The sequence below is a fragment of the Phaethon lepturus genome, unplaced genomic scaffold (assembly GCF_000687285.1).
Source record: "Phaethon lepturus isolate BGI_N335 unplaced genomic scaffold, ASM68728v1 scaffold26140, whole genome shotgun sequence".
Classification (NCBI taxonomy): domain Eukaryota; kingdom Metazoa; phylum Chordata; class Aves; order Phaethontiformes; family Phaethontidae; genus Phaethon; species Phaethon lepturus.
Window position 1 is genome coordinate 19996 of NW_010512973.1, and position 20545 is coordinate 40540.

At 52.8% G+C, this 20545-nt stretch overlaps 1 protein-coding gene across 2 annotated transcripts in view; it reads right to left on the minus strand.

Moving 5' to 3' along the window:
- Positions 1–18169, minus strand: part of FLT4 (fms-related tyrosine kinase 4) — a 36651-nt gene extending 18482 nt beyond the window's left edge. The window contains exons 1-10 of one of the 2 annotated variants that reach the window (XM_010288915.1): positions 18076–18169; positions 11466–11740; positions 7119–7231; positions 6090–6252; positions 5704–5843; positions 4847–5015; positions 3954–4071; positions 3167–3318; positions 2267–2429; positions 379–517 (exon numbers count right to left, since the gene is read on the minus strand). In XM_010288915.1, coding sequence (XP_010287217.1) covers positions 379–517; positions 2267–2429; positions 3167–3318; positions 3954–4071; positions 4847–5015; positions 5704–5843; positions 6090–6252; positions 7119–7231; positions 11466–11740; positions 18076–18152 — 1509 coding nt within the window. In that variant the 5' untranslated portion in view covers positions 18153–18169. Of the gene's footprint in view, positions 1–378; positions 524–2266; positions 2430–3166; positions 3319–3953; positions 4072–4846; positions 5016–5703; positions 5844–6089; positions 6253–7118; positions 7232–11465; positions 11741–18075 lie in introns of both variants that reach the window. The other variant, XM_010288907.1, reaches the window with a different exon arrangement.
- Between the last annotated feature and the right edge of the window lie 2376 nt (positions 18170–20545).

The window sequence follows — 20545 nt, forward strand, 5'->3', positions numbered from 1 at the left end:
GAATGCTCAGAAATGGCCACGGGAGCCTGCACCGCACATGTCCCCCATGCCCTCCTTAGCTGGGTGCCCTGTGTTCAACAGCAATCGGTGTAAACCCTCCTGCACAGTCAGCCCCAGTGGGAGCCTCTCTGGATGTAGGGTAATTTCTCAAAGATGACAGCTCCCCCTCGCTCTGGGGCTGCCTGGTACTGCAGAGACCCAGAGCTGGGAACAGCGGTTGATGGTTTACTTTAGAAGCAGAGGTGTGAAGCCCTCCCCAAATCTGTCTCTGCCAGGCTCATTTCCAGGCCACTTTTGCTGTCTGATCACAAAGGACCCCTCCAAGGGTACCTGTCTCCAGCTCCCTGCTCCGGGACAGTCTTGGGGCTACAGCCTCACCTTGTTTCGCCCCTCCATGGACTCCACCCAGGTGTCAATGCTCTCAATGGGGTTCACCGCATCCTGCTGCGACACATCTTTCCAGTCCCTGCACTCGGGCATCCGGTCCCGCTGATGGCGCCTTGTTGCCCGGTGCCTGCTATTGCTAGTCCAACAGCCGGGGAGGAGCAGGAGAAAGAGGAGAGAGATGGAAAGAAGGTCAGCTGGGAAAAATGCAGCTAAAATAGCTTTGTGTCTGAGAATTAATGCCCCTGTCCTCTAAAGCTGCAAAATTCCCTGGGTCTTTTGGTTACACAGTTCTAATGTGCTTTTTAAGGGTGCTCCACAATCACTAGTGAGGCAAACATCTATAGATGTGAAAATTGAGGCAGGGAACAGATACTGGTGTCCCAGGCAGTGTCTTCACCCCCAGACTTGTGGTTTCATCTTTCCCTGCTAAGGGTGGGGAAAGGGAGGGGCAAGACCTGTTCACGTGTGCCTGGGGCAGTTCTTGATGCCACTTGGCTCAGCAGCAAGGCCTTAAACCCCTGTTGGGACTGCGAGTCAGAGATGACACAGACTGGCTGGGTGCTGGCCTGGGGAGCAGATGGTGCAGCACCCAAGGGTGCTCCTGCTGCCCTGACTCCACAGATACCAGGAGGAAAACATCCCAAGTAGAGATGCTGCTGGTGTCTCACAGGGGCATGGTGCTACCTCTTAGGGCTGAGACAGACAAGCGGAGAGAAGTACCCAAATCTGTCAGGGATGCTGCAGCCTGCAGGGTGCTTCTGAAATGCAGGACTGCCCAAAATCCAGGGTGGGAGGTGTGTAGGGAGAAGGCTTACGGTGACTGGGAAGCAGAGGGCAGCTGAGTGCCCAAGAGCAGTGGCAAGGGTGCATGCTGGCAGTGCAGGGCAGAGCGCTTGGTGGGGCGAGCACACCAGCGAGCTGTGTAAAAAACAGGAAGCTAGAAAGAAACCTCCTGCATCCTCTGGAGCTATGCTAGGCAGAAATACGGTGGCCTTGGGAGACAGTGCTCATAATTCATGGCCCCCTCTGCTTCCTGACAGGGCCACAGTGCACTCGCATGCGATGGAGAGCTCTCTGGTGTTCCTGGCTCGGCAACAGCCTGCACAGGGCTGCAGGACCTGGCTTCCTCCAGGCATCCCAAATGTCCTCTGCCCTGACTGCTCTGGCTACAACTCCTCAGCATCCCTTTTCCTTCTTCCTGTGAGGCTGCCACTAAAAAATGCCACTGCAGCCTTGCCTGGTGCTGCCCCAGCTTCCCAGGGCACAGGCAGTGGGCATGCACCCTTCCTGCTTACCTGTTGGTGCTGCCTGCGCAAACACCCTCCTGGTAAACCACCCTGGCAACTGGCAGAGATCTGGTGCTTCCCCCGGATTCAGCAACTCTTCCCCACATGCAGCAGCTCTGCTCCCTTGCCTGTGAGCACTTTTCCTTCTATCATTAACTAGCAGAAGATGATGGACCAAAAACACCAACAGGGTCCTGAGGGTAGGAACAGGGTGAGCCCCAGCTGCTGTCTCAGGGTCTCACCAAGGGGCTGTGACAATTTCTTCTGCAATCTGCCTCAGTTTCCCCATTAGCACAATGGTCAGCAGTTTTATTGTGGTGCTGTGAGGTGTGGCTGGGTCATGGACATTCCCTGCCAGGCTGGGCAAAACTCCCACATGGAGCACAAGTGTCTCCAGCAAGCTCCACTCTGCCTCCTGACAGGGTGAGTGGATGTACTCCAAGCTATCAGTCAGTGCTGTCATCCTCCTGCTATGTTGCGGCTGGGACAGCAAAAGCAAGGTGAGGTCTGGGATACAGCCACAGTCACAAGGAGCCCACAATGCCATGCTGGTGGCCTGGTAAGACACGGGTGAAAGAAGAAATGGGACTTACAGGCTGCGTCGGGAGAACATCCGACAGGGCATCCACGGCCTCCACTGCCACTGGATCACCTCTGGTGCCGGGATGCCATAGACTGTGCAGGTGAGGGCCTGGGGGCTCCTCCGGGAGTAGATGCTCGGAGAAGAGGCTTCCTTCTCATGGATGCGTGGAGGAACTGCAAGGATCAGAGTGACATTGTGAGCGGCCACAGGCTCAGCTGCTGCATCCCCAGGCCAGGCACAGCCCTCCCCAGGCCCGTCTGCAGAGAGCCTGGGCACTAAAGCACTATGGTTCTCAGGCCTGCAAGGCAGAGCACGTTATACTTAAGGCAGATTCAGCCGATGTCATTTCTCCTTCCTCTGCAGAGTGTGACTGTGTGGATGCTACAGGGCTCAAAGCCCTGTCTGGCAGCCCCCAGCACAGGGCTACAGAGCCTGCTGGAGACAAATCTTCAAGCAGCAGTGCCCTTCCAGCAGTTTTTGTGCTGGCATCTGGTTCCTGCACAACAGGGACCAGTTTCTGCCAGGGGAAAACTCCCTAAGAGCTTCCCACCCAGAGGAACTGCTCCAGCTCCAGGCTTCATGTGTGTTGCAGCTGCCCTGCCCTCAAGTCCGCATCAGTCAGGGTCACCCTCAGCAGCATCTCCAACTGCAGCTGGGAAATGGCCCCTAAGCAAGGAGGTACCCTGCCCAGAGTGATGGAGCCAGGAACAAAACCATGCTGTATTGCCCAGGCCGCAAGGAACCAGCCTCACTCTAACCAGAGCTTCCCTCAGCAATGGGGGAGAAGGAGATGATGTAGGTACCAACTGCTTTAGGACAGCAATGGGGACTCAGTCTTGGAGCAGCGCAAATGCTGGGGCCATGGGCTCAGCGCTTGGCCCCCAGCCCCAGCCCTGACCCCCTCCCTTACCATTGACAATTAACTGGAGGTTGATGCGCTTCTCCAGCCCTGCCAGCCTGTTCCGCAGAACCAGTGTGTATGTCCCTGCGTGCTGCTCCGACACATCCTTGATCTGCATTGAAGATTGAGATTGCTTGGGAATTAGCTTCCCATCCTTGTACCTGTGGGGAGGCAGAGAGAAAATGCAGCCATGGGGAGGAAGTGTCCCACTGGCAGCTGGGCAGGCGTTTGCTGGTCCCTGCTAGAGCGCAGTCAGGGCACCCCTTGCTAGCATTGGGGATGTCTCTGGAGAGACCCCTGAGCTTTCCCTGGACCTAAGTTACTGGTCTGCGCATTGTCTCGTATGGATGTGTATGGGGTCAGGGATGTTGTAGTTCTGCCCTGAGCAGTGTGCAGGTGCAAAGCTCTCAGCTCCCAGCCAGCTCTGGTGAAGTGCAGCACGATGCAATGCACAACTTGGCGTCTTACTCCTCTGGGCAGCTGTGATCTCCGCTGCCGGGGATGAGAGAGGTAGCTCCTATGGGAGCTCCACTTGGCCCCTCCAGACAGCACAGAGCTGTCAAGCCAGGCCAGGACCTTTGCTGCTTCTCCCCCAGACCTCAACTCCTCCCATCCCAAGCTGGGATGGGAGGGCTTTCAGCTGGTGGGAGAAATGACCCCCACGGGTGGAAATAAATGACATTTGGGACAGTCTTGGCCACAGAGGGACCTAGAAAGGAGGTGAGGCTAGGCTTCCCTACTTGGCAGAGGGAAGAAGGAGAGGAGAAGGTGGCTCAGGCTAAGAAAGGTGCGTTACCACTGGAAGTCTGGTGGTGGGTAAGCCACGACTTTCACTGGCAGCTTCACGGCTTCATCTCCTGCGGTGGCTTCTATCACTGGGCCCTTCCTCCACTCCACGTTGATGAAGGGCTTTTCTGCAAGGAAAAAGGTGAGCATGGAGGAGAGGAGAGCACAAAGGGACAGGCTGTCACCAAACTCTGCTGCTCTCCACAGGGCCCAACAGCAAAGACCAAGGACAGGTGGAGTGTTGTGGCAGTGCAGTTGAAAATGATTACTCCTCTGCAACAACGAAATCAAAATAACCAAAATCCACTATTGTCTTGTCTTCCCATACAACCCCCAACCCCTCTTCTACACCGCTGTTCCCAGCAGGGTCCCCCTCCCTGGTGCAGAAGGGAGTGGGTGCCAGGCAGGGCCAGGCAGGCCAGCACAGCGCTGCGACTGGCAGCTGAAGAGCTGCCTCTGCCTCGCTGTTGGGAGTCGTCGGGGCTGCAGGGAGGCTATGCTGCCCTGTGACTTTCTGCTGCCAGGGCACAGCTGCCCAGTGCCAATGGTGCCTTGTGCACCCGCAGCTGGGTGCCTCCCAGACCATTCATGCCACAGCAGCACTGCATCTGCAGCAGGACTATGAGACCTGTGTCCTGCCCTCCCCTGGGCATTTGGGCCGATTTGGTGTATGCATCTCTCTCTATTGTTATCTTGGCATCTTGCTGAGTGTGATCATGCTCCCAGCATGGTGCTGGGGCACAGAACGGCTGAGGGACTGGAGGAAGGCTGGGTTTCATTGAAGCACTGTGGGATGGAGGTGCAGGAACCCCTCGACTAAGCTTTGCAACACACGTTTCCTAAGCAGTCTGGGGATTGCTTGGCTGTGGCTGTGGCCCTGCAAGGGAGCAGAAGGTGCTATACCGTGCACAATGACGTCAATGCTCTCCTCCAGCATCTGGGCGCCGTTGGTGGCGGTGCACGTGTACTTGCCCAGGTCCTGCTGGCTGACGTTGTGGAGGGTCAGGATACTGGAGAGCTCTGTGTGCGTCTGCAGGGACCGGCGCTCAGGCTCCATCACTGCTCGCTGTGTCTGTGTGAGAAGACAGAGAGAAGGGGATGAAAGACATCAACGGGATGGGGCTGTGCAGTTGGGCTCCTCATGTCTGCGCTTCTGGCTTCCCAGTGCCCACTCTCCAGACAGGCGTCTCCATCAACTGCTGTCCTTAGGGATAAAAAAAGGCAATGAGGCCTGCGTGACTGACCACCTGAGGCTGGCATGAGAGTTTAGCACATGTTTTGCTCTGATCTGCAGCCCAGTAACCAGGCTAGGAGCCTTATAGGTATGTGAGCAGAGTGATGCCCTCAGGGGTTTCCCCTATCTCACTGATGACAAGAGGCATCTATCACAGAGGGAAAACAGCAGGGAAGGGACCCCTTGCAGGCTCTTGGTAACCAGGGGTGTGTGGCTAGAATAGCTCCTTTTAAGCCAGTGATGTTTGTTCTGGATTTGCACTGGTAGAACTGAAGCCAGCGTTTGCTCAGGAGAACCCCAGAGCAGTAACACCGCTGCAAGGAGGGTGCTTTCTCCCAGGAAAAGAGGTCTGCCTTCTGCTGCAGGAGAGAAAACCAGGAAAGCACTCTGACTGAGTTGTCCAGGGCACAGCATGTGCATGAAGCAGAGCCCTGCCAATGATGTGAAGAGGAACAATGAAGGGGCAGGAGGGGCAACTCAGAGGGAAGTGGCCCAGTGCACAGGGAGCTGCTCTGTTTGCTGGTACCTGTTTGCCAGGGTAAGTCCACTGGAAACGGACACCGGAGTTGAACTCGGCCCACACTGTGCAGTTCAAGACCAGCTTCTCTCCCACTAGCAGCTCCATGGCTTTCTTGGGATACAGCTGGATGTCGTACAGCTCACTCCCTGGTGCAGAAGAGGCAATGAAAAGACATTTCTGATCTATTAACTCTTTTGAGTCAGACTATGCAGTTACAAGAGGCTTGGGTATGACTTTCTGCTGCATGGTGTATCTTTGTCTGGCACACAGCAGAGGAGAGACAAGCACCATGCAGAGTCTATATAGCTAGAGGACCATAACAACCCGATGAGCCACACTGATGGACTTCAAAGTCATCCAAACTGCCCCCCTTCACCTTCCCAAATATTCACCTGCTATGTGGATGATGAAGAAATTAGATTTGAAGACCTTCTTGTCAATGACAGTCTCACACTGGACAAACAAGGAGTCCCTGATCAAGTGTGTAGGTACCTGCACCCCTTTCTTGTTGTCCCAGAAAGTGCTTTTTCCGTCGGGGTGGATGAGGGAATTTTGCTGGAAAAATCAACATTTTGTCAACTGAAATAAGAGGGTAATAACACTCCCATCACACCCTTTCCAGGTTTTGCGCTGCCTTTTGTGGGAAGGAATGATGCAGCATCATGCTGTGCTGGCCTCTCGCCCTCTCCCCCTGAGGGTTTGTCATCTAGGAATCGCGGCCTCCCCTATACTCGGAGCTGTTGAGCAGCCATATCCTGCACCACAAGCCTCCCCATCTACAGAGTGGGCCAGAGACTTCCAGGAATGGAAACTTAAAGTGATAGCTAAGGAAGCTGATGCTGATGTCCCAAACATCAGCCCTAGCGGGATGAGTGCCGACCCTGGGTAGTGTTCTGCCTGGGCAAGGGAAAGGCCCCTGGCCCCAGGATTGTCCCTGGAGGCCTTTGTACAATAGTAACACTCATCCTGGAAGGATGTATTTGCATTGTAAAAAAAAAAAAAAAAAAAAAAAAGAGAGAAAAAAAGGCACAAGCAAACTGATAACAGAGTTGTTTTTAGTCATCAGGCCCAGGGTTGCAGCCTCCTCCCTTGTGGGGATGCTGACCACCTAGAGGGTTTGTAGCTCACAGAGACCATAGCAAAGAGGGGATGCTGTGGGGAAATGGGATTGAAACAAAGTCTTGTTTTGTTTTTTCATAGAGCTCCAGGGAAGAGAAGCAAGGTTGGCAGGAAACGCATGGGGTCTGCCCAAGGGAACTGGACAGCACAGCTTCAACCAGCTAATAAAATGAGGAAGCCAGTGGCTTGTTCTTTCCACGGAAAATATATCCCATGCATTTTCCATTCCTGGCAGTACCTGTCGTGCTTCCACTCAGGCAATTACAAATGCACAACAAATGCAATACTGGATGAGCTCTCACCGAGATTAGCGTGACGTTAAGATCTGGGATGGACACAAGGCATGGTACCCAAGTGTTCTCCTTCTTGCTGATGAGGAGGGTCTCTGGCTTGTTGATAAACGGCTGTTCAAAATCTGAAGAAGAGATACAAGAAGAACAACAACTAAACAGAGGCAAGAAAAGACCTGGGAAGAGGGACCAACCAGAAGAATAGGCAGCTTTTTGGCTTTCTTTAACACAGCACGAGCTTGCCCAAGGGAGTGGCGCTGAGCTGGACAGCCCTATCTGCAACAGTCAGAGGAGACACCTGGAGCTTGGCAATGCAAAGGGAGCGGCTGAGGTGGGCACCTGGGTCACTCGGCTCCTCCGCACCACTGTACTGGTGGAGCGGCACTTGTGTGCAGTGCTGGAAATGACCTCCCCTCTCCTGGCCGCCTCAAGGTCTCTGCCTGGGTTTGACCCTTTGTGAAACCGGTAAGTCTCATCCTGGGCTCAGTGCCTGCCCAGCTGGTGACTGCGCGTGGCCCCACGGCAGGGGCAGTGTGGGGCTCTGTTGCCCTGGTGCAGCAGCAGGCAGCGCGACCTTCCAGGGCGAGGAAGTGATCCGCAGCGGAATGGTATGCAGATGTCATCCTGCAGCCATCCCGGCCGGCAGATAAACAGATGAGCTGAGCTTTCCAGGGCTGCCACCCCACTGCCTCCCAACTGCTGCAAGCACAAATATTGACAGGAAGAGCAAAATCACCCAAAATGAATCAGTGAAAAAACTTAGCAAGGCCAGGGGTATTACGCTACATTTCACGCGGAGCGAGCACCAAGAAGCAGGGTGTCTGCAGAAGGGCCTGCCCCATCCTTCTCAGTGCAGCACCTGTGTCAAATGAGAAAGGCCTACGCAGGGCTCCACGGTGGGAAGAGTTGATGGCAGCATGTAAAGGAGATGTGTCATGTCCCTGACCCATCGTGCCAGGCACCACCCAGACACAGAGTGCAAAGACCAACCTGATTCCAAAGAGACGGCAAGCTAACAGGGCAGCACAGACCCCATTTCTGGTTCTTTCTCAGATACATTGGAAAGACCTAGTGAGACCAAAATGCAAAATGCACTTGTATCCCAAGCCATGGCTGGCCAGAGGAAGGCTGAGGTTTGTCTTGCAGTGCCTCATGCCAGCTGCTGCTGAGGCACCTGCTCACCTGTCTGCTTGGCAGTGCTTTTCTTTAAAATTAATATTTTGGTTTGAGGGTTTTTCTACTCCTTGGAGTCTCCCAAACGGGGCACAGAATCAGTAGCCACCGAGACTGACTAAAGGGGATGAAGACAAAATTGGAAGAGACAACGAATTGCGAGGCTGCTTGGTGTCCTCTGGCAAGGCCTCACTGATGGATAATTTCTTCTGTAGTATCAGCCCCTGCCTGCCCATTTCCACAGGGACACGTGCCTCATGAGATGCTCTGATTAGAGGCTGGTCCCTAGTGTCTCTGATGTCTGGCGTTGCCAAGCGTCTTTCCTCTGTAAGAGTCACGTCTCTGGAAACATCCACCCAGTACGGGGTTGTGTTTCACTTTGTTAATGGAAACAGTCCCCTGGGTGAAGGGGGCTCCGTAAGGAGGTCATGGGTCCCCATCTGGGAGATGTGGGGCTCCCCCAGGGACCTGCTATGGAAGATTTTATGGCTTCTGATATGCTGGAATCAGACCAAATGATCCCAATGGCCTTAAAGGTTACTCTTTATTCACCTGGATTGCAGCTAAATCATTGATTTCAAGGGAGTGTAACATGAGGACGTCGGTTTGTCCAACCTGACTCTTTCGCCCTCTGTTATCCAACCTCAAAAGCTGCCCATCTAAAATGACAAGTCAAAGATGAAATTTGGTAATGATCCCCGTTTGGGGATCCTGCTGTTCAAATCACATTGGGCCCAAACTAATCAAACCCAGTGCTCACACCGTTAAGTGCATAAGGGAATTAATTTAAATTTTGATCTATAAAGCTGTTGCTTCAGTGATAGTCATGCTGCAAAGACCTACTCTGGGTGAAGCGCTTTTTTCTACAGCTTAGAAACAAGTCACGCACAGGAAATATGTTGGTCAGCTCTTATGAAAGTACGGATTGCCCAAAGAATTCTTATCTTATTTCCTGGGGTTTTGAGCTGCCACAGGATTGCTGTCTTCTGAAATCACAGATTTGTTTCCAAGTGTGAACATGTTCCTCATTCCTCTCCTGAGACCTGGGCACGTGAGAGGGAGGAGGCACACAACTGCCAGAGGTAAGAGATGATGAGGTCCCCTCCAAGCTCAGATGGCAGCCAAGAACTAACTGATTTACTGGGCTGGTCCTGCTGCCAATGAGTTTGTGATTCATGCACTAACTCCCCTCTCTGACCACATCACATATTTTCTGTAGGCAGCCTTAATGGGTCGGATGGGAATAATTTAGCATCATTTTCATTAATATATGCTAAGCTTTATGAGATGGGGACTGTACATATCCTATTCCACCCTGCTGAGGCATTCTGTATGTTTACAATGCTATCTATAGCTCTAATAAAATACACACCTAACCAGACACATGGGAAATGAGACATATGTATGGAGAGTTCATTTGAGAACTGAGCTGCAGGTAAAATACAGAAGAACTCATTTTTCCAGCCAAATATTTGCAGATATTTTGTTCCTGGCGATTCCACCAAGCTCTTAACATAAGAAATGAGGTTGATGGATAAATCTGTGGTCTGATCATGCTGTCTCCAAACATCCCCAACACTTACATCAGCCCTTCCAAGCTCTCGAGGGACAGTTTCACATTGCAGCCCAGTTGAGCAGCAACAAGCAGGGCTTTATCTGGATGTTCTGCAATGGCTACAGTTACTGTATGCCTGGGTTTTCCTGACATGTCCCTTCTCCTGCCTGAAAGACTGTCCTGTCTGGAAAGGCAGATTCTGAGGTTTCCTGGATGTTTGATAGCCATAACAGGGTACAGCCTGATTGGAATGAGTATGAACATGTGCTGTGTAGCCATGTGCACAGCAACGCTGCGAGGTGTTGGCTGGATCTGTCGCACACACGCTGTCCACAGGCACTGAGAGTCCCACGGGCCCTGACAGTGTGGGATTTATTGCCCCTAAGCCACACCGCACGTGCACAACTTGCTGCTCTCCGATAAACAGAAGAGCCATTACTGAGCCGCAGATGAGGCCAGAGGTGAGAGAAGGTGGACAAGGGGCCCTAGGAAGTGGCATTTGCTGGATCACACAGAAAGTCAGGCTCTTGCAAATGCATTCCCTGCATGTAAGCCTATTAGGTTGTACTTATTTTCAGCGTGTGTAAGAAGTTCTCTGCCTCCATCCCGATACAACACTCTAGCGTGTCTGAACACCCCTGTCCAACATATCTGGGACCCAGGGAACCTCTCTCCTGTTTTAGGATGGGCAGCAGAGCCCATGAGAAGAGGCAGCAATTACCCAAACAGACCCCAGTTCCTCTCCAGCAGCTGCTCAGCTTTTCTAATTTGCCCCTGCATTTTTCTCTGCATAGTAGCAGAGGCAAATTTGGCTTTGCCCTGGGACTTCTGAAAAATGCATCTTGTATGTCATGACCTGCCTGGCTTGTGACAACTGCACCAACTAATAAATGGGGGCGGAAAGAGAAATAGCTCAGCCAACTGTTTCCAGGGGACAGCACTCATTTATCTTGCTGGAGCGTGCTGCGAGCAGTGGGGGAGACGGCGGAGGAGGAGCCCCTGGGGCATGGAGAAGTTGAGTATTGGCCCCACAGCCACTTGCTGAGCTGAGGTTCCAGCTCCAAACCTGGTGGACAGCCCTCCTCCTCCAAAACACGTCTCATAACCCTGCCTGCGTGGGCATCCCCTGAGCAGTGTGGAGAGGAGCATGTGGGTCTGCCACTGTGGAGTGGCTCCAGGGCCATCAAGCCCGGGGACAGGAGGAGGCGTGTTTGTACCACTCCTCCCCTCCCTCTCTCAGTCTCAGCTTTACGGAACATTATCATCCCTAGCTGCTAGCATTTCAGATTGCCTCAGCTGCCCAGAAGCTAACTCTTGTGCTTTTTTTAGCGGTGGAGCGTCTCTGAGTCCTGGCTCTCACTCCTTAAATTCCTGCATTCCAGCCCGGCTGGAGTGATGCCTCCAGGCTGGGACGTAATTGAATCCCAGGCACTGCCACCATCCCCCAGAAATGGACGGATATTGGTTCCCTCGAGGTGCAGGGAGCCAGCCCTTGGCCTGCAGCAGCCACGCTCTGCCCTGGGAGGCTGGGGGGCATGTTGGGCTTTTTAATCTTTCTGATATTATGCTGGTGCACAGGCTGCCCCTGAGCTCCCCCCGCCTGAAGGTGCACACCGCCGGATGGCTCTTACCTCTCACAAACACGTAGGTGCTGACTGCTGTGGTGCCCTCGATTTTGGCATCAATGTACTTGTAGTAGCAGCGGTAGTAACCCGTGTCGTTTGCTTGGGTCTCCGTGAGCACCAGGACTTTGCAGTATGGCTTCGTGCCAGTCCCCTCGCAGTCGTCTTCTCGGATTGCCCGGCCGGTGCTGGGGGTTGCTGAGGCCACCAACTCGGTCTCCTTCTCCTTCCCAGCAGGGTCGACCTTGCCCCCAGGCCACGACCACTCCAAGGGGTGCTGGCCTCTAGACATGGGCAAGGAGGAGAGTTATATTTGGGCCAAGCAGGGTGAAGGTGGTGGGGATTTAACTGCCCTGCGTGACTCTGTGCACATCTGCACATGGCCCAGCCAGCCGCTGCTCTTGGGCTGCGGCATGGAGGAATGGCCGTCCTCCAAAGAGAAAAACAGGCCCGAGGAAACAGCAAGCAGCTTCACTAATCACTGGGCAAGCAGAGGCTCGTTCCCTTCCCCAGGCCACCTCTCTGGCCACACTAAGCTGTAAGATATCAGTCCGCTCCCAAGCAGGTCTCCCCCTCCCAAGACTTTGTTCTACTGGTATTGATGCCAGGACAGGGAGCCACATAGGGCCCTGAGGGAAAGGCTCCATTGATTCTCCAGTCCCTCTCGTTATTAAAAGGGTCCAGAACTATTAAGAGAACACACGGATGTGATGAGTTCCCTTGGCTCAGTGTAGCTGCTGGCTGGGGCTCGTGATGTGATGAATGGAGTGGGAAGGATAATGAGGGAAGGAGAGCAGACTGGAAAGAAAACGAGAAAGAGAAAAGCAGGAGGGAGTCAGGGATAAAAGACAGCAAGGAGAAAACAAGGGGAGGCTGCCCCTTCGCACCCCTGCAGACACCGGGCTACAGACACCTCTCCGAGAGCACGGCCACAGGCCCTGTTCACCAGCGGCCCAAAGACAAATGGAAAAGTCCAGGAACTGCAGGAAAGCCCCAGACAGAGTGTACACGTGTGTATTTATATATAGCTGAGGATCTTCAGAGCAGGAGGCTTGCATATACACATGTACGCACACACACATGCCACCATAGCTTACTATAACTGCACTTGTTTACTACAAACACAACAAGCTTTTATTCCATGCTGGAAGTTTCCTTCTGTGAAATCAGAGCCCCCTTCAGAGGAAGGCCTAGTCCTCACTTGAAAGTTTGCCAGTGTAGCTGAAAGTCACTTAAGAATGTGCAAAAAAAAGAAATGGGAAAAAAAGAAGACATCGCAAGAGACAGCTGTGGCAGTAAAAATGGCCTTTTGTCAGCACCGTTTGCTCTATTAGGGGAAACTGGGCTCATCTATTATGCAAGTTGGGAGTAGGCGTGTTGGCACATGCAGCTCCTCTGCCAGGGCAGCTCTGCGGGCAGATGCTTTTAAGCGCAGCCAGACTGTGACCGTCACCATTAGCTGGATCCAAACAGCAAGGGACAGCGAGGAGGAAGCGAGATAAGGTGCCATCGGAGGGCACAATGGCTCAGAGGCAATGAGGACAGGATCTCTGTCCAAGCGTGGGGGAAAGACCTGCCCCTTTGTGTTTGTCTTCAGCAGTTGATTTATTTTCCTGCAGACTTTGCTCTCTTCCAGCTCCTGCTGCCCAGCTCACTGTGGATGAGTTAGGAGACAGCGTGCTGCGCTCTCCCCGTGTCACCAGGCACAAGGGCTCTGGAGGCAGTGACGTGCCCTTCGGGACAGCCATGCAGCCCCTCTGACCCAGCTCAAACTTCTGCACTCACTAAAAATGCCATCAGTGCCTGAGGCAGGACTGGAAGTACAGCTCCGGCAACTTGTGTTGAATCATGGGCAGGCTTTTTCAGAGGATCAGTCTCACAAACACGTCAATAAAAATAAGACTCTTGAATTTTGATTTTTTCCCATCCTATGCATGCATAGGGGAAATAATAGTAAATCTGGTCACCAAACCAGTAACACTCAGTGGCCTCTGCCATGCCCATTGCTGCTGCACCCACTGCACCAGGCACAGACCATGGGGCTGTCCCCGCTCTCAACGCAAATCTGAGAGCTTCAGACCCCGACTGCACAAAGGAGCCTCAAAGGCCTTTGCGTTTGCTCAGGCATTTTTGGTGCTCTACGTGGAGCAGGGTAATTGTACAAGTCTCTGGCGTTTCCGCTTTCTGTTTGTTTATCCACTGGGATTTTCACGCATTATCAGATCCACTTGTTTTATTAACCACCAAGGCCAGCAGTAGCTGAGTGACACATATTTATATAAACACGGATGGGCCAGTGCAAACAGACCTGCGGCCCAGCCTGCGGACAGCTCTAAACTAAGGCATTCCTCGCATCACGGGCTGCTTGACTAGATTCAGTGGGGACACAGAAGGTGTAGGCATTAGTGTGAGCCCAAGTTAGTGTCGCTGGTGTGTGAGGAGGACCAGAAAGCGGCAGGGAGGCTCATTTGGGTTTATTTCCAAATCTACTCTCCTCTGCACTTGGGGAAAGGTCCAGGCAGGCCAGGCTCATTTGGGTTTATTTCCAAATCTACTCTCCTCTGCACTTGGGGAAAGGTCCAGGCAGCAGTTTTGCATGGTTCCCTCCCTCCTATCTATCACCTTTGAAGATTTGTTCCCAAGTTGTTTTCTTTCAGCTCTGTGATAATGTGCCTCTGGGCGATGGAGCCTGCTGATGCCAGCTGGAAACAGACGCACTGTAGGCTTCTCCACAGCTGTTTTCCTAAATCTTTTCAGGACAGATGCTCTTCAAGGGAGATGTTGCAATTGGCACCACTTTTCTTCAATCCTCTTTGAAGCTCCCAAGTGTGGTGTGATGGCCAAAGCAGGCTGTGGCTGGGATAAGACAGATCCCTCCTCAGCACCACAGAGGATGTTCACAGCAGTCACACACGTGTAGGAAAGAGCAGCAGGTGTTTTGTGTCCCTGGACGCTGCTCCAGAGCAGCCATGGCAGGGCATTGCCTTGTCCTCAGGCTCCTTCAGCCCTGCCACAGCACTCATTTCCTTCACGGGAGCCAAGAGGGCTCCGGGGTCAAATACTTCCTCTCTGCCAGAGTAGGGTTTGTGCATCCACAAGCATCTGTGAGTCAGCTCTACTAACAAGTCACTGGGCAGCAAAGGACAACTTTGCCCTTTTTCTAAATACCACAGCTGGGTCACAGTGCCTCTCCACCTGAGTGCTCAGCACCTGCAGGATGGGATGGGATAGGATGGCACAAGCGGGACAAAGTTGATCCCTCCAGAGGTTTCTGCTGTTGTGCAGCTGGCTCTTGTGGGCTCTGCTCCAATATTCATGAGCCGGAACAGCATAAGCTCCCTGCTTTCCCCCAGCGCAGGCTGCTGAGGGCATGAATACAGATATTCACAATATTCTTTCCTTCCTTCTCGGGATGGAAGCTAATAAAAGATGCACTGTCCATGTGGGCATCAGCCCCTTTGCCCTGCTCTGCCACATGCTTAGATCAAAACATCACTGGGGCTCTCAGCCAGACCTGGCATGATCTGTATTTCGGGGAATGCTCCTACACTGGTCCCTTGCTCTGTCTGGACCTCTCAAGGGTGCATTGCACTTGGTGATGGGGGGAGGGAACATGCCTCTATGTGACAGCATTTGCAAAAGCAGAGTCCCAGTATCTGGTGGCTCCTTGTGGGTGTGCAGTGTCTTTGGGTCTCTGTTAAGCATGCCCAGCTTCAGAGGCATTGCTTATCCCATGGCCTGGCACGGACTCTGGTCACTGATGAGACTAGGTGGGCTGCGGAGCAGGAGCGGGGCTGCAGAGCTGTGGGTGTGTGAGATCCAGGCTGCTGCAAGGCAGCCTGAGAGTGCAGCCGGCTGAGGGACTCTCACGCTCGGTGGGTGAATCTTGAAAGGTCCCCAGGGATTCTCATGTGGTAGGTTTTGAGCTCAGCTTTCTGCTGCAGCACTGCTTCAAGCAGGCCCATAGGCCTGGCTCCAGGGCAGCTCAAAGAGCAGCCAGAGGACATTGTTCTCAAGGGAAGATGAGGGTCAAACTGAAGCCACCTCCAACATGATGCTCAACAGGGAATCTCTGAATCCCGGATTTGATTTTGTATTTATTTCTGCCCTACCCTGCCCCACCACCCTCTCCTTTGCCTGTTCTCTTGGTGGTCTGCTTGTTTTTCCCTTCAGCTCCCATTAACACAAGCCAGGTCTTCCCAGGGTGGGCCATGGTCCAGAGAAGAGGCTGGAGAAGCAGCTGGGTGTAATTAGAGATCAGGGACCAGGAAAGATTTACTTTTCATTCAAATCAAGTAATAGTGTCCCACAGTCAAAATCCTCTTCTCAAGCCATTAGACAAACACAGGCTTGAGATCTCAGATGAAGAATGGGAACCTCTGAGCCATGCAGGAGATACTGAGACTTGTCTACCTACCGATGGTGTGAAGGACACTGCACAATCCCAGAGGAGCACATCTAGGATAGCAGGACGCAGAGGCAGGGGGGAGTCTTGAAGCATGTGGGCAGAGGATGCACGGGTTTTAGTACTGTTTTCAGATGGTCCTGCTGCTCTTCTGCTGGCCAGTTTGGTCCTGCCCCTGGGGTCCTTATCTCAGCTGTGTCCATGCCAGCATGCTGTATGGATACCGCTTAGTGAGCCTGAAAAATGAGCCTTGGCACTGCAGAAGGAAACAGGGAGCTTGCTGCCACTTGGAGAGACTCTGTAGCTTGTATGATGCTCCCTGCAAGGGCAGGCCACACAGTCTGCACTGGAAATAAGATTTATTTTTTCTTTTTTTCCACTTCATGTAATTTTCCTTCATACTAATCAATATCTAACAAGTGCACAAGGAAAGGGCCGTTTTGTCCTTCCCAGTTCAGAAGGGTTGCCCAAAAAGAAAGGCTTTCCACTTCATGGTGCTAAACAGGTATGTTCATGCTTGACTGCAGAAGACCCTTTCTTTAACCACACCTCTAACTTCAGTATGTCCTTTAGCCTTGGCTCAATCTGCAAGCAGTACAGGGCTGCCTCTGCACGTTCCAATTACCCATCAGTTCCCCGCCTTAAGCTACCGCAAGAGCACAGGTCTGTTCCATCGCGTGTGGCACTCCCAGGTACCCAGCTCCATGGCAATAACCCACAGAAGTAGCAGCATGGGACCAGTCCCACAGCAGCCAGCCCCAGATGCCAGGCTATGGCTGCAGCACTGCCTGATGCGGAGTCCTCGGGATGCCTGCGCAGGGATTGCCGTGGGCACTGGCAGTGAACATCTCTCCCATGCTCTTGAAACCACTTTCTGTGTCCCTCCCTGGGCCACTGCTGAGATTATAAACTCATTTGGAATAATCTCACCAAATCTCTCCTATTCCAAGGTTTTGAGAGAGTGTCAGCTCCTGCGTCCCCCTGCAGAGGGAACTGCCGTGGCAGAGCACTGGTCCCCAGACTCTTTCCTCTTTCTCTGTGCCCCCCACAGCAGCTATACGGCTGACCACAGTCCTCCGACTCATACGTTTCCTACAACACAGCACACACCATGGCTCCTGAGGTCACCATATGATCAAGCCTACAACTGCTTAGCTTCCCAGACTGAGTGAAATCGGTTCAGTATGGCCATCAACAATCTTTCCTCTGTCCCTATCCTCTGGCTATGAACTGATTCACAAAAAGTAAAAGCAATGCCATCTGTTCCAGGAAAAGTTAAATATGTTTGTGACAAGACATGAACACAATACCAGCCAAGTGTTTGCAGTAATTGCTCCATGGTTATATATAACACTGAGAAACACCCATTTGAGGCCCACGCTGAATTTATACCCCCATTGGGCCCTAGTACTCAGATCTCAAGCATGGATCTGCTTTCAGCTGCTGAAGGGAAACTCCAGCTTTGTCAGGAAAATTGACCTTGGTCAATTCTCCCACTTGTGGGTGGTGTTTTTTTTTTTTGTTTTTTTTTTTTTTTCCAAGATAGGGGGTAGTGCTGAGAATATGTACAGCCAAGTGTCTCAGCATGGGATAAATCAGTTCACCTTCTCAGAGCCACAGTCTCCAAAATGACCAGAGGTTCTCCAGCTACTCTCACAGAATTATTAACCTGGCCTGGCTGGGGCTTCTCTTCGCCCTCACATGTACACAGCAGAGCATTAAATCACAGCTTCCTAGAAAAGCTGGAAGCCTCTTACAGCCACCACTAAGTGCAGCCTTGCCTTCTCCCATGGATATTTCCCAACGTCCCCCAAGATGACCTGCCAGATTTAGAAACCAGAACTACAACCCTAGCAGCCCCTGATGAGGTGAGAATAAGCAATGTCGGAGAAAGGCAAGGAGAGTTAGGAAGGCCAGTTTCCCTGAAGAGCTTACAAGGAAGCTATCAGATCATGTAAATGTTTCTCTACTTTCCTTCTGCCTGCAAGACTACAGCAGAGGTTATCACCATCTCCTCTGAGATGTTTTCAGCTTCTCTTTCAATTAATTAATTAGACGAATTCACACTTGGTAAACATGGCAGATTTCTAGCCAGCTATGCTAATTTGCAGTGTACTGCAGCCAAGATCTCACTGGTGGGGTGTCCTCATCTGGTCCTCTAACACTTACCAGATAAGAGCAGTCTAGGCAGAGCCATGCTTACTTGTGCCTTACCTGCAGGTGATGGTCAGCGTATCCTTGGCGTTGATGACGTGTTCCTCCTCGGTGATGCTAAAAGAGGGGGGGGTCATAGAATAGCTGCTCACCAGATCTGTGGAGAGGAAGGAGAGAGGGGGTGATGCAGATATCTGCTAGCCTGGACCCATGGCTACAGGCAGTGGCTAGCTTGGCATCACAAGCCCAGAAAGAGGCAAAGCCTCTTGAAGGAAACATCTTGTAGGAGTCTGCTCCTACAAGATAGTTCAGTGCTGGCTCACCGGGACACAAGCGATTCATTTGCAGCCCTCCTGGCTCTAGTGAGCAGCTCTTCAGCAACTGCTCTAGGGCCTGGGCCAGATAGCCCCTGGGCTCAGACAGATGGACTAGTACAGATGAAGGCCAGAAAAAGAATGGAAGACCAGAAATCAGGGAATCCAGGTGTGGCCATTCCTCACCAGGTGACTGAGATTGAGCTCACTTGGACTATAGCTCTGAAATGATCTTATCTGCTAACTGGAGGGAGTCTGTCAGGAGAGTTTTCTATGTAGTTTTCTGTAACCAGGGGGACAAATCAGGGGTAACCAGAAACCACAAATGCAAAACTCTTGTGTTTGTACAGAGATGCTCTCAGGAGCCAGCAGGCATTCACTGAAGGCCTTTCTCCTGCCGGGCACTCTTGGGTACAGGCAGTCACCTGAACAAGACCAAACCTCTGGGGATTACAGCAGCCCCCTTTCCTGCACCGCAGCCAGGCAGGCGTTCCAAGAGTGAAATTATCCAGGCTCAAAGATGGCCAGTTAAACACAGTATCACACACTTCTCCCAGCTTTTGTCTGGGAGAGTCCTACAAGTCTCCAGCATGCCAGACACGCACCCTAAGCAAGCTCCTCATGGACAAAACAACTCGAAGTACCGGTTACCCTCAGAGACGTACCCTGAGACGTACCCCGTTGTTTTTCGTTAGCACAGCATTGCTGACTGTCATTACTTCATGATCTTTATCTTAAAACTCCAGCTTCTGGAGACGTGAGATAATTCAAAAGAAAAGTCTCGGTGAATGCAAAAACAAGCAAGCAAACTAACCAGAAAGAGAAGGGAAAAAAAAAAAGTTGCGAAATGTGAAGCTGTGACTCAGGTAAATGCTAAATGCTAAGGAAGAATGCAAAAATGTGTTGCTAGCTCCATCTTCTACAGAAACGTGAGGTTTCTGTAACTGCATTCTGTGCACGTCTATCTCCTTCCCTTGTAGCATTCAAACCCATTTATCAGTTTCGGAGAGATCTGGCAGAGAGGGAGAGGTCTTGAGGACGTGGTGTTTCCACAAATTTCGCAAGCAACAGGAATGCTGTATGCCGCCTCTCCAAAACCATGGCCTGAGGACTGCAGGCTTTGGAAGCCCTGTGGTAGAGCCATGCGGTGAATGTGGGGAAACCTGCACCAAGAGACACCAAATGGCCACCAGCCCCTCTGACACATGGCCTCCGAGGGGCGGCATGAACAGCCAGGCCCATGGGGAAGTGAGGGTGTCCAGGGTCCACCGCCACCAGGACAAGCCACCGAGGGCGATGCGGTGGTTGAGGGACGTGCCGAGCGGCACCGTCGGCACGGCCAGGCCAGGGCCGCCAGCCTTGTTCTCCCCGATTGTTCTCCACTTCCTTCCCGCCTGCGCACGGCTCCGAGGTGGCCGTCCCCATGGCTGCCCCCATGGCAACAGCAGGGCTCCAGCCATCTCCCCCCACCATCTCCCGCCTCCTCTTCCCTCGCCTGCGTGAGGCAACGCCAGCCCAGGGGCCGCCCCGGCCCACCCACCTCTGCTTGTCCTGGGGTCCCACTCCCCACGGCCCGTCCTACAGACACCCCTTTCCCACCCGCTCCCCGGTGATGAGTCAACAACAACAACAGCAGCCATTGTTCGTCATTCAACGCGCGGGTCAGGTTGGCGTCACCACAGCCCCTGGGACCGGGTGGCACTTGGTCCCTGCGGAGGACACCCTGCCTCACGCCTCCAACCTCCCCTTCCCTGAGGGAGGGGACGTCAGATGTCACACACAAAAATGTGCCTTGGGGCTGTGAAAATAAATAGGCGCATTTTTGGTAAAATCCCTTCAAAATGTAACGAGGTTTATTAAAAAAAAAAAAAAGGCGGGGGAGGAATCTGACCACTAAGCTGCATTTCCTATTAATGCCGGACACGCTTATCCCAGCGCAAACACCGCTCTCCAGATGGCCACAGCCTGCCAGTCACTCATCCCGGCAAGCAGCTGGGGGTGCCCGCCACCCCCATGGCGCTCAGCCCAAAAAATGAACGCTACGGCTCGCCATAGGGTTGGCTGGGGACAGCAGACCCTCTCATCCTGCTGGTGCCCTGGGCAGCGAGCAGAAAGCTAATCCCCTGGCACGGCAACCCCTGGGGCTGGCTGCGACAGACGCCAAAGTGAGTCTCAAAAAATCGTGTCTCAAAAATCGGGTGGTCCCTCTTGCTTGA